This window comes from Parus major, chromosome 3, assembly GCF_001522545.3.
Source record: "Parus major isolate Abel chromosome 3, Parus_major1.1, whole genome shotgun sequence".
NCBI classification, from domain to species: Eukaryota; Metazoa; Chordata; class Aves; order Passeriformes; family Paridae; genus Parus; species Parus major.
Window position 1 is genome coordinate 37,873,029 of NC_031770.1, and position 14,433 is coordinate 37,887,461.

At 34.8% G+C, this 14,433-nt stretch overlaps 1 protein-coding gene across 11 annotated transcripts in view; it reads left to right on the plus strand.

The window, feature by feature from the left end:
* The window catches only part of QKI (QKI, KH domain containing RNA binding), a 147,758-nt gene extending 133,980 nt beyond the window's left edge, over positions 1-13,778 (plus strand). Inside the window, exons 6-9 of one of the 11 annotated variants that reach the window (XM_033512643.1) lie at positions 956-1,249; positions 3,873-3,947; positions 4,436-4,499; positions 8,712-13,778. In XM_033512643.1, coding sequence (XP_033368534.1) covers positions 956-1,249; positions 3,873-3,947; positions 4,436-4,458 — 392 coding nt within the window. In that variant the 3' untranslated portion in view covers positions 4,459-4,499; positions 8,712-13,778. Of the gene's footprint in view, positions 1-952; positions 1,250-3,100; positions 8,116-8,711 lie in introns of those variants that run through there. The other 10 variants (XM_033512645.1, XM_015621073.3, XR_001520275.3 and 7 more) reach the window with 10 other exon arrangements.
* Positions 13,779-14,433: the final 655 nt, after the last annotated feature.

The window sequence follows — 14,433 nt, forward strand, 5'->3', positions numbered from 1 at the left end:
ATAATTTTTAAAATGTTCCAATTCTGAAATTGAATCAAATCTGAAAAACTTCAATCCATTTATCTTCCCAGGTGACCTGAAAGTAAATTATATCAATGTAGATTTCAGCAGTACATAGAAATACATAAATTATAACCCTTTAAGATTGACTGTTACCAGCAGATGTGCTAGTGTTTAAGTTGTTCATCTGGTGTGCCAACTGGCTTCAAATAACACTAATGAAATATGCTAGCACCACTTCAGAAAACAAACAAAACCACCACAAACAAACAAAAAACCAAACCAAAACAGAAAAACCACCTATTTTCTTTAACTTAACCAAGGCCATGGTGAACTTCTAATACGAAGGAAGTACGTTATTTGGTGAAATTTTATATGGAAATAAAATTTGAGCCTGTTTTATTCGTGTTAGGGTAGGACAGGACCGATTCATGTTTCTACATCATCTTCAACTTCACTGATCCTGGAAATGGGAGTTGTGTATATGTTTAAATACAATTTTAAGATACAGAAAAACTCTAGACTCATACAGCAGCTCTGCATAACTGAGTGTCTGTGGACTCTATAGATGCACTAAATTTTGTACTCTGTATTTGATTGTGACAGTATTTTCCTCGTATTTCCTGCATGCATCTCAGTCTCATGCAGTCTTGATAGCGTAAATGAAGAAATATGGTCTAAATTGAGCTTTTGTGCTGTGTAACCTGTTTGAGAAATCTACCTCACTGTTTTACAATGGCTTTTTTTATTTTGCATGTTCATACTTAATCACACTGGAAAATGGAAAGCTGTTTGCATTTGAATGGTGTGCTTGGGCACTGTGTGATCAGCGCATGTACTAATGATTTCCTTTTATTTTTCTTCTTTCCTACTTTTTCCCTTTTTTCCCATTCTTTCCACGTTTTGTACTGCTATCTCCATACTTTCCTCTGAATTTCTTTGCTTACTGTAGCAGCCCTTGCCTTTTCTCTTGCAGCAACAGCCCAGGCTCCAAGGATTATTACTGGGCCTGCGCCTGTTCTCCCACCAGCTGCCCTGCGTACTCCTACGCCAGCTGGCCCTACCATAATGCCTTTGATCAGACAAATACAAACCGCTGTCATGCCAAACGGAACTCCTCATCCCACCGCTGCAATAGTTCCACCCGGACCCGAGGCCGGTTTAATTTACACACCATATGAATACCCCTACACGCTGGCACCAGCTACATCAATCCTTGAGTACCCTATTGAACCTAGTGGTGTATTAGGTAAGACCTTTGTACGTGGATGACTGGGGAATGTATTGCTTGTGCTTCTGTTGTGTTTGCAAGGTAGAGGTTCTTGGAGCTCAAAGAAAGAGGTCTGAAGCAACAAACTTACTTCAGGAATATCAAAACTGCCTAGGAGATCTGCTCAAATGGTTCAGCTCCTAGACATTTCAAGTGTATTTGGTGTTCTTGAATGTGTGTGCTTAGGTTATAGTAATAAATTTACCAAAAAGATAAAGTCTTCATGTTTGTATGATACTAGATGGTACATACATAGGCAAGGGAAAAAAATAAATACAAGTTGACATCCTATTACATGTCATCTGGGCTCCTGTGAATAACAGATTAGTTTGTATCCTCTTTAACATAAATTAACATCCAGCAATTTTTGGAAGAGAGGGAGTGGAAAAGCCTTTGTACAGTTGGAGTTTTATTTAGTATGCAACTGATAGATCTCTACTCATTGTCAGAAAGCTCTGAGTTATATTGTGAGCAGTAAATTATTTCAGTGAATGAATATAAAGCAAGCCAAGTTCCAACCAAAGGATGATAAAATTAGCAACTTTACCGATGGCTTTTTTAATATACGGTACACTGAAATGTCCATCATTCCTAATATTTCAGACCACTGACTTAGTGTTTGAAGGCAAGAATGATAAAGCAGCCGTGACAATTCAGTTAACTGGCCAATATGGAACAAGCAGCTCCAATAGTTTCTTCCTTCCCTATCCTCTACAGAATCTAAATAATCTTTTCTCTTCAGTTTGTTCTGAATTGCATATGACCTTGGTGCTGCATAATGTTGATTTTATAGGACTTTGGTCTCAGTTTGTTCAGTGGCAGTTATTGATTTACACAAATTCTAAACATCGCTAATGAACACTGGACAATAAGGTTCAAAGTCAATATTTTGTCGAAAGTATTGCAAAAAATCAGTGTTTCACGTGAAAAATACTTGGTGAGTTATCTGTATTTGTGCATGTTTCCATATTATGTACAGTAAAAAAGAAAATGTATTTCAGACTTCTGTCTTACAGGATTAGTCAATCAGTAACAAAAATTCTAGTAGGACAAAAGTATGCAGTATGTCTGTCAGCTTATGGCTGTTATCAGTTAGCCCATAGCCAAAATTCTGTGAGCATATGATGACGTTATCATTTAATAATTTCCCACAAATAATGTAAATATTCTCCCTAGCTCCTCTCTACCCCCAGTCTGTGAATCCAGTTGTGGTACATCCTGGGCTAAAGTCACAGTTAGAGAGTTCATCAAAGTAGCCGTTAGTGGTTAGTGGCAAGCCCCTCTCCTGAATTCAGTTAATAGCAAGTAAAGAAGTACAGCATTCCAGAGTAAAGTTTATTACAAGTCAGGGAACTTGGATTTCTCACAGGATTTTCTGTAAAGAGATAGGAGGGAAAAATTAAAATTACTTCTGAAATGGCATCTGAAACCGTTGTACGCTCTTGGGCTTAACTGTGTGAGGTGTATTGCCCAAAGCAGACCTCATCAAAAAAATGTTATTTAAAGTAGGAACGGGGAGCGGGGAAAAAACCCCACACTCCTGCTTTAGCTGCCTAGAATCAATGACTCTTAATACTTTTGCTCTATTATCTGAGCAATTGTATGGAGTTAATGGCATTAATCTGTGTTTCATTGAGTTTTATTTTGTTCTGTGCTCATTCGCATTAATAGTACTTTGTCCATTTTTGTGGTGGACCTTTAAGATACTTCAAAATAATTCTGTTAAAAATGGCAGAGAAATGCATCCCTATCAGTATTTTTGGGGATGTTGGTGTTGAGATCCAATTTTAGTTGGTGACTAACTTTCAATTCCCTTCCTTTTATCTTCAGGTATGGCTTTCCCAACGAAAGGCTAAGAATTCAAGAACGGTCTTAACTGATCCTTCATCAGATCTGAATTTTAACAAATGCTTAGTTTTCAGCAGCCTTGAAAAAAGCTTGGCCTAGCAGTCAGTGACTTACTTGCACTTTTTTGCACATAGATTTAAAATAAAATAGTGCTATTAATTTGGATTAGGTCCTGTTATTACAGAGTAGCTGTAATTTATGAGTGTATAGTAGTATACTGACTGCTAAGTGTTCTATATAGTGTTTGCTTTACTAATCACCTAATTCATTGCAGTTCATACTTATTGACTTAAAGTTTAAAATCACAATCTGTAGGCTTGAAGAATTGCTTTAAAACTTTTTTTTTTGTGGTAGAACTGGAAGTGATCTTACGGTTAGCAAATAATTGTCAGTATTAAAGATGGCATTATTTAAAATAGTCCTGCTGCAAGAAAGGCACTTCAGTGAATATGTGACTAGTAAAGCTTAAATGTGCTTGGGTCTAATAGATTTCATGAAATACTGTAATTTTGGGATTGTAAATGAATGGATTAAACAGGTTAAGGCCAGGATGTTTAAAATAAATGCAATATTAATCTGCACAGATAAACTTCTTTTTAAGATTAAGATTTGAAACTACTGTGCCTTAACTTGTTGCTTTTCTTAAAATGAACTTTTGTAGTTAATGATCATTTAAATCCATTTTGATAAACCTGCTGTTAATGTTTTCTGTGAATGTTTTCTAACTTTGTCTTGGTAATTGCAATTTGACTAGGTGCGGTGGCTACTAAAGTTCGAAGGCACGATATGCGTGTCCATCCTTACCAAAGGATTGTGACCGCAGACCGAGGTTAGTTTAGTTCTGCAGTTCTTGTTTGTAAGAAGTGCTTTGAGTGTACATGGGATTTGCAACACCACAGCTGGTTAACCAAATACCCTGTCTTGACCCATTCATGATTTTTATAAAAAATCTGGACAGCTTTGGGAATGCTTGCAGTTTTAAAAAAAAAAATTCTAAACTTGGCTTTCCCAGCTCAATTAAATATATATACTTTGATATATTTAACAGAAATTCTATAACTGATTCAGTTTTAAAAATGAAACATCTCTCTGTATCAGGAAACGCTATGAAATCAGTGCTGCAATAATTAATTTGGTCGTGTTCCCCTCTTTCCCCCCGGTTCATTCTTTTAATTGGTGTGGAAGTATCAGATTGGTGTTGCAAAATAAAATGAATGGATGGTTGCTTAATGAGAAAGAAGTAAAGGAATAAATGCCTCCTGTCTGTGTTTGGAGAAATCTGAAGATTTAGATTCCTTTTTTTCCAATAAACTTTAGAGCCACTGTACTATATATTATGAGGAGGATGCACGTTCTCAGATACCTAACTGAATTCAGAAAGGTAAGGGCTGTGAAGATAACTTCAGAAGTTGTTTGAGTTTGGATTAGTATGGGTAGGGGAAGGGAGGGTGTTTTTGTTTTTTGTTTGGTTTTGGTTTTTTTTCCAAAATCCATTTCTTGATATTTGCCTTTTGCTGCTAAAATGTGTAACCTGAAGGAGAAACAACTTTTTTAAGACCTGTTGGTGAGATGACATCCAATATTTGGGCATCTCTTTTTAACCCTTGAATGGAAAGTAAATCTTCATTTTTCTCCTGTTCCTCAAGTGTCATGCCTTTGGACCCCTGAATGAAGTGTTTAAGCTTATTGAAAAAACTGTTATTTTCAGTTTATTGACATCAGCTAGGAAGCAGTGTGGGGGATGAATTCTTTTCCCTTCTCTGCTGCTGACTCACTGTGGTTTTCAGCAAGTCATTTAATCTCTCTGTGTATGGTTTCCCATTGGTCAAATAAGGATAATAATACTTCCCTACCTCACAGGGGTGTTGTGGGGGTTCTTGTTTTGTACAGGGCTTTGAGGATGCAAAGCATTATGTGCCAAGTATTATTATTCTGCTCTCATCCAAATCAATGTTGTGCAGGTTTCCATGATATTGTAATATTCAAAAGCCAAATTCCAGTGGCAGATCTGACATCTCCTAACATTGACTACACTTCTCACAACCTTCCATAAATTAACTACAAGAGAGAATACAGATTCTGTCCCATACAGTAAAACGGGCCCTCCTGGATATTTGGTATATTTATGTAACATTTTAATCTTTGATATGATCTTAGGCTTTACAGAAAGTGTAAGGCTGATACAGGACACTACTTGAGTTTTCTGTAAGATTGTTTTATATCACTGCACACTATTTGCAGCCCATTAGCTCATTCTCATTTCGTGAGAACTCTTCAGTGGGGCAATAGGATATAATCAGTTGAAGGTCATAGTCCATGTCTACAAAGAAAAAAAAAAAGAGAGCAAAAAGGAAATTTGTTTTATTTTTTTTTTTTTTAAACCTCAGTCAAGAGAAATTGGTGATAAGGATTTGGTTGTCCTTGAAAATTTGACCTGATGTTGCAAAAATCAGTTTTTTGCTAATGGTCCTCCATGATCTGCAGTGATAGTTTCAGGTGACAGATGTGGCTACCTTTTTGTGTAATTAGATATTTACCTGAGACAACTAGTAAACACACTGATAATGTGGGGATAGGGGTGTTTTCATGGAGAAAATACCATTTTGTAGCTTATCATTGTAAAGCTTGCTCAACATAGATTTTAAATATTTTTGAAGGGCCTAGATGTTTCAACTGGGTCACTTAAAAGTAAATTAAATTAATTATTGGCATAATTTCACCTTCTTTTAAAATACATTTTCTGATAAAACAACATTCATCTCTAGCAGTATTGGAAACCCACTTCTTAAGTAGATAAATAAATAAATACACTTATTCCTGTGGAATAAGTTATGCATACCTCTCTCAGGAAAACCATGCTGATATTTCAGGAGAACATTAAAGTCTTATTCAAATAATCCCCGTTTGTATTAAGAAACTTACACAAAGTTAGTTTGACAACTGAACTTCATTGTATTTCAAATTTTAAATCGTAGGTTATCACTGCACATATCTAAAAGTTTCACACAAAAGGTTTTGGAAACAACTTTGTTCAGCAATAAAATTTCTTTTAATGTACTGAAATTATATTGTAGAGTTGAAACACCATCAGTATTTGCCATATTCACCTACTTGGTTATTCTGTCACCAGGAAACTTCCATAGCTATGGTCATAAAAAGCAGTGTCAACAAACGGATACTTCTTTTTTCAAAGCAGAAAATTTTTTTTTTGACATAGTTAAGTGTCACTAAATCTGTCTTTGCATTCATTGGGTCTAAATTAGGTTGGTGGAGCTTTCTTGGGTTTTTTTGTTTGTTTGTTTTGTTTAGTTTTTTGGTTTTTTTAGATTTTAAATTGACTCACAGATGACTTTGTAGTACTACTGCATTCACTTTCTAAGTAATTTTTATTCTTTGCATAGTTTTGTTTTTTTGTCGCAGTTTGGGTTTTTTCCCTGAGATAAGCACTGCATTTAAAGCAAGAATCCCCAAATGTGTAAATGTTTTACAACTAAGCATGTAGAATTGGTGAAGGGTTGGAAAATATAGCTCATTTTAACTCAGAATAAACCCCCAGTTTATAAATAATACAAAATCAAATTTGATTTATATAACAGAGAGACTGACTGATTTAATTGTAATGAACTGTATATGGTGTTGCACAGTTGACAAACCTGTGTGTACTGTAGAAGGCCAGAGACTTGGCAGAGGATGTATCACAGGTGTACTGGTATCTTTTAAAGGTAGCTTGCTTTGATTTTAAACTCCACAAGAAATATTAATGCTGAGAATTTTCTCAAATGTTTTATCCAAGCCAATTTTCACATAATTTATATATAAATTTTAATACCTTTTAATCAAAATTGTAATGCGTATCAAAATGCTTTAAAAGTCTGTTTCTAGTATACCTGTAAAGTGGTAAGATTGTGCCACATAAAATATTTATTTTTTTTCTTCTTTTTGAAACAGCTGTTGTAATTTAAACAAATCCCACTTAACATTATTCTGAAAAAAAAAATTCAGGGAGCGTTTGGTCTCTTTTATGTTACAGTAGTAATTTTTTGTAGTGTTATGAACTGTATCCTAAATTATAGGCCACTTTTATTATGTGAAAGTAAATGAACCCACAAGAAAGATTGTTAAATCGATGGTATCTGTGAATATTACACCTACTGGACTTCATTTTATGTAATGGCACAAATCTGACTTTGCACTGAATACCTTTCTCATTTTCATCTCCTCTGCCTTAGTCAAAATGGCAACAGTACAGAAACTTTTATCAACCTCAGAATATATTAGCTCTAATTAAGCTGTTGAATGAGTCTTAAAAAAAAAATAAAAAAATCATACTACTGTTAAGTGGACCAAGTTTGGTGAAGGAGAATGTGAGAGAATGATTAAAGAAGGAATAGCTCAAGAACTTTGGGAATGATAACTTTCCACTTGAGAACTTTTTTATGTTTTACTGTAATTTGTTTGTGGTTTTGGGTTTTATTTCTTTTTTTTTTGTTTGTTTGGTTTGTTTTGTTTCATTGTTTTTTCTTTTTTCCTTTTATTGCAAAAGAAAATAGTATTTACAGGTGGCTTCTTTTAAAATATAAAAATATAAAGCAGGAATGTATATGAAATGTCAGATTTTATTGTATTTGCAGAGTATTAGCTTTGAAAATGAATAAAGAGAGCTGTTTGTAGTTTTAAAATGCCTTATTAGTATCAATTAGATATTTTCTCTATTTTTTCATGTACTTAGAGCTTTTTAAGTATAGACTTTAAAATGGCAGGACTTTTACAGTGTTTACATGCAAGTGCATTTTATAAGTGTCCTACATGTGTAAAATAGTATTTCGAATGGGAAAATGCTGGCTATAGTAGCAGGCTGAGCGTTTTCCTGGTTTCCACGATGATGCCTACGTTGCTAGACTACAGTTTAGTACTGCTTTGTATCATGAGGCCAAGAAATTCCATGTTGTTTGTAAATAGAATAAATGAAAGGCAATAAAAAATTTATTGAACAAAAACCCTTTGTTTGGCCCATAGTTTGTTGAACCAAATTGTTTCTCTGGGTCCAGAATTCCTTAGATGACTCCATTCTTTTAACAACCAGTTATTAATAATCACATCCATCATTAATAGTTGCTTTAATGCTTGCACCTGGGGAGGTACTAATGCTTAATAGCAGTCAGATACTGATGCTGTGCACTGACTGTTGTTCCAGAAATCTTCTACCCAGTTCAGAAAACTGTTCATTGTTTTTTGTTTTCCAATTTCTTTCATCGACTGCTACTAACCATTAGTCGTTAGTCATATTTTATCTCTATTTCTCCTGTTAACCGGTTTTGTGGGAGTGGGCTTCTCCTTCACGTGTCCAAATCATGATGGAGGGCTGTCATGATTTTATTGCATTCTGTAGATGGTGTCGATCAGTATGTCAGAAATAAACATGCTTGTTTTTTTTATTAGTTGTGATTAGTTTTCATGTTGTCATTAAGCCGTCACTAGCTGGAACTAATCTCTTCTCTATCTTTTCTTTCTTTTTTTTTTTTTTATTTTTTTTTGTTTTGTTTTGTTTTTTTTGTTTTTTTATTTTATTTTTTTTTTGTTTCTAACCACCCAGCCGCCACCGGCAACTAACCTATGACCTTCTGACCTCTGAACTCTTCACCCAATGATGACCTGACCATGCCTGCCTGCTGATCAGTTAACTGGTAAACGCCTTTGCTTGCCTGTCTTCAGTGCAGCGAGCTGGGGCACTTGTCCGTTCGTCTTACCATCTAACAAAACAGACAAAGAAATTGTTGTCCTCCAACTCCGCTTTTTGTTGTTCTCCTGTTTGGGTGAAAGTGGTTCTAGAACCTGCACTGAATAGTAGTAAAGCAATAAGGTCCAACTCATCCCTCCGCACTGATCATCCTCTAGTGTCCTGCCCCAAGCGAACGGTAAGGAGGCCTCGCACGAGATGGAGACAGATGTCCCTTAACTACCCGATGACAGAGGCAGTTACTGTGAGAGACTTCTAGGAATATTTTTCTTCTCAGAAAAAAAAAAAAAAGAAAAAAAAAGAAAAAAAAAAAAAGTCAAAGCTCTCTCTGAATGTACTGTGTGATGATGCATCATGCATGAACCTTTGGTCAGGGATGTCATTGGGGAAGGGATTCCAAAAAGTATTCAAAATTTGATACGCTGTTTAGTCACTACCAGAGCCCTCAAAGGGCAGATGTTGCAGCCTTTTTTCTATTGCCTGCCAAATTGGACGTTTTAAAGGAAGTGTGCCGTGAAATGCAGATTACGATGACTTTTCAGAACTACATTAATGCAGAGAACAAAACAGAAACACTATTAAAGTGAAATACAAGTTTAAATTGTTTTAATCATATTTTAATCTCCTTGGAAGATTACATGAGAACAAGGTACATGCATTATGTGTCACATTACTGGGCAAACTGTTCAAATATTTTTTTTAAACCTCCCTGTATAGAAAAATTTCATTAAGGATGTAAAAGCCATGCTTGCCTATTTGCTGTATACATGTAATGAAAATGTAGATAAAGTGTAGTGCATTGAAACAAAATGAACAAAAAAGTAGATACTTTTACTATACAAGGGTGCTGGTGCAGAAAAAAAAAATATATTTTTGGAAATGTAGCATTTTATACTTTCAAGTGTTATAAAAAAAGAAAAAAAGAACAAAGAAACCCTTTATTTCATTAAATGATTTTTTCTGGTGGTTGTCAAGAAACAAAAGACCAAAAGAGCCTTTTAGTCTTTCTTTTTTATTTTCTAAGTATTGGAATAAGTCTAAAGAAAAGGAAGTGCCTTATTTTCTTCATGGTCATTTAGTCAAATGTCTCGTATAATCAGCTTCTCCCTCAGACAAGTTACTGCATGCCACTCAGTCGCCCAGTATGTGAAAGAAGCTGTGAGGGAAGACAAATGATGAGTTGACCATATTAATTACCTGATTTTTGCCATACTAGTGTGATGTGACTTTGCCAAAATCTCATTAAGTGAAGTATTTGCTAAGTTTTCATCAAACCAGCCCATTATTATTTCAACCACTCTACTTTTTAAATCATAGCAAATGCCGTACTTGTGCAACGTAAACCAAAGGGTTCTGTGATACAGACTGTCTCATGCTAAAGGAGATTATTAGCTGACAAATGTTTGTAGAGCTGGAAGGTATGTCATTTTTGTTCAGGGATGGAGAGGAGTTTTCTTGATCTCGCTTGAAATAAATATTACATCAGCTGTAGTAGGCTTCGGCATCACCCAGAAAATGGATGCTCTGCGGATAATGAAACTGAAAGTGCTTAGCGAGTTTTCAGTCAGTGACTGAGCACGTCCCCAGTTTCCAGGAACAGCTCCTGCAGTGGAAAAAAGCATGGAAGCTACTTACTTTTCAGCTCGTCTTTGATTATTGTTAGGTCTGGCCCATTGGCTTTTCTTCAAAAGATAAGCAGGAGAGGGACTTCAGCCATTTGAAGTCCAGCTATACCTTATTTTTAACCCTTGTTTCCACATGAGGTTCAAATAGCTGGGCAATTGCAAGAGCTGAAGCTGTGGAACGCACAGTATTTAATTCTGAAAACATTAAGTATTACTTTGTGGGGCTCAGTACTAAACTTGGCAAATATCAGGTGATAATTTTATTCCCCTCTTGTCAACTTATTCTCCTCCTGCAAATCTTCACAGCTTCCAAATGAAAGGTCAATAGTAAGCTAAGAGGGCTTACATTTTTAAGCACCTGCATGGTGACCTCATCTAACATCTTGTCTCACCTGGAAATAATTATCAGTTTATTTACTATGCAATAGACATTCATCCTTTCGTATTCAGCTAGAATTTTGTTTATTGTGCCACCGGCTTTGTCTTCCTGTTACACATACAGTTGTGTTGATTTTATTTACAGTATATGCTGTGCCATTTTGATTTTATTTTGGTTGGTTGGTTGAATAAACTTGCGACACTCGAACATTTGAAGAGAGATTTGCTAAAACAATACCAGTATTTGATCCAGTTTCATCTCAACTATGATAAAACCTGGACATTTTAGACATTTATCAAAGGTCTTTTACTGGGGGGGAGGGGAAGTGTATGGAATAGATGTGTGACATGTGAAAGTAATGTTTGCTCTGAACAAACTTCTGAAAACTTAGTTGACAAAATTTTGGATCAACTTAAAAAAAAAGCATGACTTTTGAAATCTCTGAATGCCTTGGTTCTCAGTATTATCATTCTTTAATGACTTTTTCTTTATTAAAATAAGTAGTTTTAAGACTTCTTTCTGACAGTATTATGTAATTTTTTTAGAGTGGGTAGATGGGAGTGTCGCTTGTATGTAACCGTACAGATGACATGTATTTGTCTATTCTTTATTATCTTAGTAGTTTCATGCTATGTATGTACCATAACCAACCTATTGCCTATGAGAAACATGTAAGATAATGTATTTACAGCCATTGTTACAAGTTTATAATGTATTTTTCTATCTTGTTTTATATGTATGTTATATAACATTCAAAAGAATTTTTTTCCTGATTGAGAAAAAAGGATACAAAATGCAAAACCCACAATTTTGATAACTGAAAAATTGCCAATTGTTTTGCAGTACTTTATTATATTGGGAGTGTTGTCTTTCTTGGGCTTTTAGTTAGCTACTGGATGAATACATTAGACATATTTGGGTTTTAGTTGGGTTTTTACATAGCTTGCATTTTAATTCTTTGGTTCTTTGCTGTTTCTATTAACCCATAGCATTATTTTAATAAATGTTATAATACCAACCTACTAACTCTGGACTATGTCTGTTTATTAACCATTACATGTTTAATTAAAATAAACAAATAAAGACGGAAGAATGTAAAGTCTTGAGTTACTGGACTAACCCTGAAGAACGTGACCACAGATAACACAACGTGACTTGTTTTTATGTTGTTTGTCAGCTGACATTCTGCACACTACTGTTAAGTTGGCTTTGGTCATTCTGGCCTTTTACCTTGGCGAATGGGTGCCAGTAGAAATGGGAACAAAGTAGCATTTTTTGAGGCATTCTTCTTGTAGAGTCTTGCCACTTGCCTTTCAGCATCTGCATTACTAATTCCACACTTTCTTTTTCTTTCTCTAAAATAATTACTGTTGGCTCACAGCAAAAGAGCAAAAGATGCCAGTGTATTGGTAAATTGTGACGGTGTACAGAAACCAGTTTGATTCTTTGTTGAACCATTCAGAGGTTGCAGTTAATGGCACGGTAATTTGTGATTTGTTGGTTTTGGCACCTGATTCACTGTTGCATCATGTGACATTTCTAAGCACAGAATATTTCTGGATAGAATTGCTGTATATTGAAACACAAAACCTGGGGGTTTCCTTTGGCTAAAGTGCCTTATTTATGCCACGCTATTTCAAGTAACTTTTTTTTTTTTTTGGTACTTCTGCTGTAGTCTGTCAGTATTGCCTAGCTCAGGGGAGTACAACTTCTGTAAGCCAAAGGTCAAACTGGATCTTTTCCTAATGACTGCAGAAAGTACAAAAATACACTTTTCACTAAATTACCAAGCAACATCCATTTCAAATTCCAGAGCTGCCTTTTTGTCATCTTTATCCCTGTAGATGACTGGAGCAACATGAATGCAGGGAATTGAGATGGTGAAAATGCTGTTTTGAGTGTACATCTATGCAAGTATTTTTACAGATACGTTTCCCCTTTCTTAGAACTACACTGTCTGAGGCTGCTTTACATTTCCCAGGTAGTTCTAGATTTGTAACCTTGAGTCGGCAGTAATTACCGCTAACGTCGAGGGAGACCCATAGTGTAGATAACTTTTCAGGTGTCAACCGTTTTCTTCCTGAAAGTCCATTTTTTTCCTGTAGATAGTAAAAATCCAGATGAGGAATCGGAATCTGTTCAAATTCCTCCTTTAATTTATGACTTTCAAACTATTTATCTTGAAATACATGCAATATAAATAGAGTTCTCACAGTATTGCTAGTAATTAAAATATTATGCATCTTTATTTTATGGAGAAAAATAGTCTAGCTTTGATGATGTTTGTTAATTTTCTAATGGCATGTAGGTCTTTGTTTTACAAAAATTTTAGGTAGAGCTGAAATGCCAATTTAATTTGAATAGTTTCACTTGTGCAGAATTTTCTTTTTAATTTAACAGATTATGTTGCTATCCTAAAACTCAGCCACAGGCAGATGATAAGAATATTAAATATTTACAACAGATAATATCAGGACCTTTTGGCTGGGTAATGGAACAAGTGTCTTTATAGAGCAAATAATTTATATTCTTAAAGAATTTTATCAGAGGTGCACATGTAGTTTGGTGAAGTACTCTGTCCAGTATAGGTGAAACTGTTCATATGGAACAAAACTTTAATGTTTTACATTAAAGAACACTTCTGTTACCAGAACTACTGCTTTTCTGTAATATTTTTATTATTTTGTATTTTTATCAATAGATATTAAACTACTGTTATACTTTGTCCACAGTGCATTTTCATCTCATTCTCCAGTATATGCAGTAGTTGAAGTTGCTGTAAATTTTGTAGTACTTTAAAACTGAAGGACAGAAAAAAATAGGAAAACTCTAAAATCAAAATAATATATTCATTACTGTTGTCCACCAAAGGCATTTCTCAATTTATCTGAGTGCCTGTCTGAAAATTTAACTGTTTTATTCTTTGCCCACTTAGAGGAAAGGATATGAACTCCTAGAACCGAATTTGAGGATGACTTCAGTATAGCTAAATCACTGAAGTTAGTTTCTTTTTCTTTCTTATTCTGAGGTTAAATTGTCTTAACATTTGAAAGATCATACATTCAAGACAATTAGATAATTGCTCTTTGATCCAGTAAAGTGGGATTTATCTTATGATACTTTTTTTTTTTTTTTGGTAGATCAGAATATAAGCAAAAATATAATCTAGCCTTTCACAGCAAATGCTGAGCAATGCTATTCACATCTTAAGTGCTGTACCAAAGTACAATAAATTTGGTTTCTCCAAGAGTATTTTTGTGCACATTATAAAGTGCCTTCAAGAACATCCTTCAGATATTTTTAATGAGCATATGTTCAGTGTACTGACAATACTGATCTTTTATTTGAACATACCTCTTAAAAGTGTGTCAAAAATTTACATGTAGCAAAAGGTTTATTGCCAGATTATACTCCATGAGGGGGACCACTAAAAGGTTTTCTGCCCTGAAAATATAGGGAAACATTGAAGTGTGTTTTAAGAAATTAACTTGGAGGAAACATGAGTATATGAAACAGTTCTTTGTGTCTGGATAAAAATACCAGTTATCAGAAATAGCACATTCAACAGAACAGA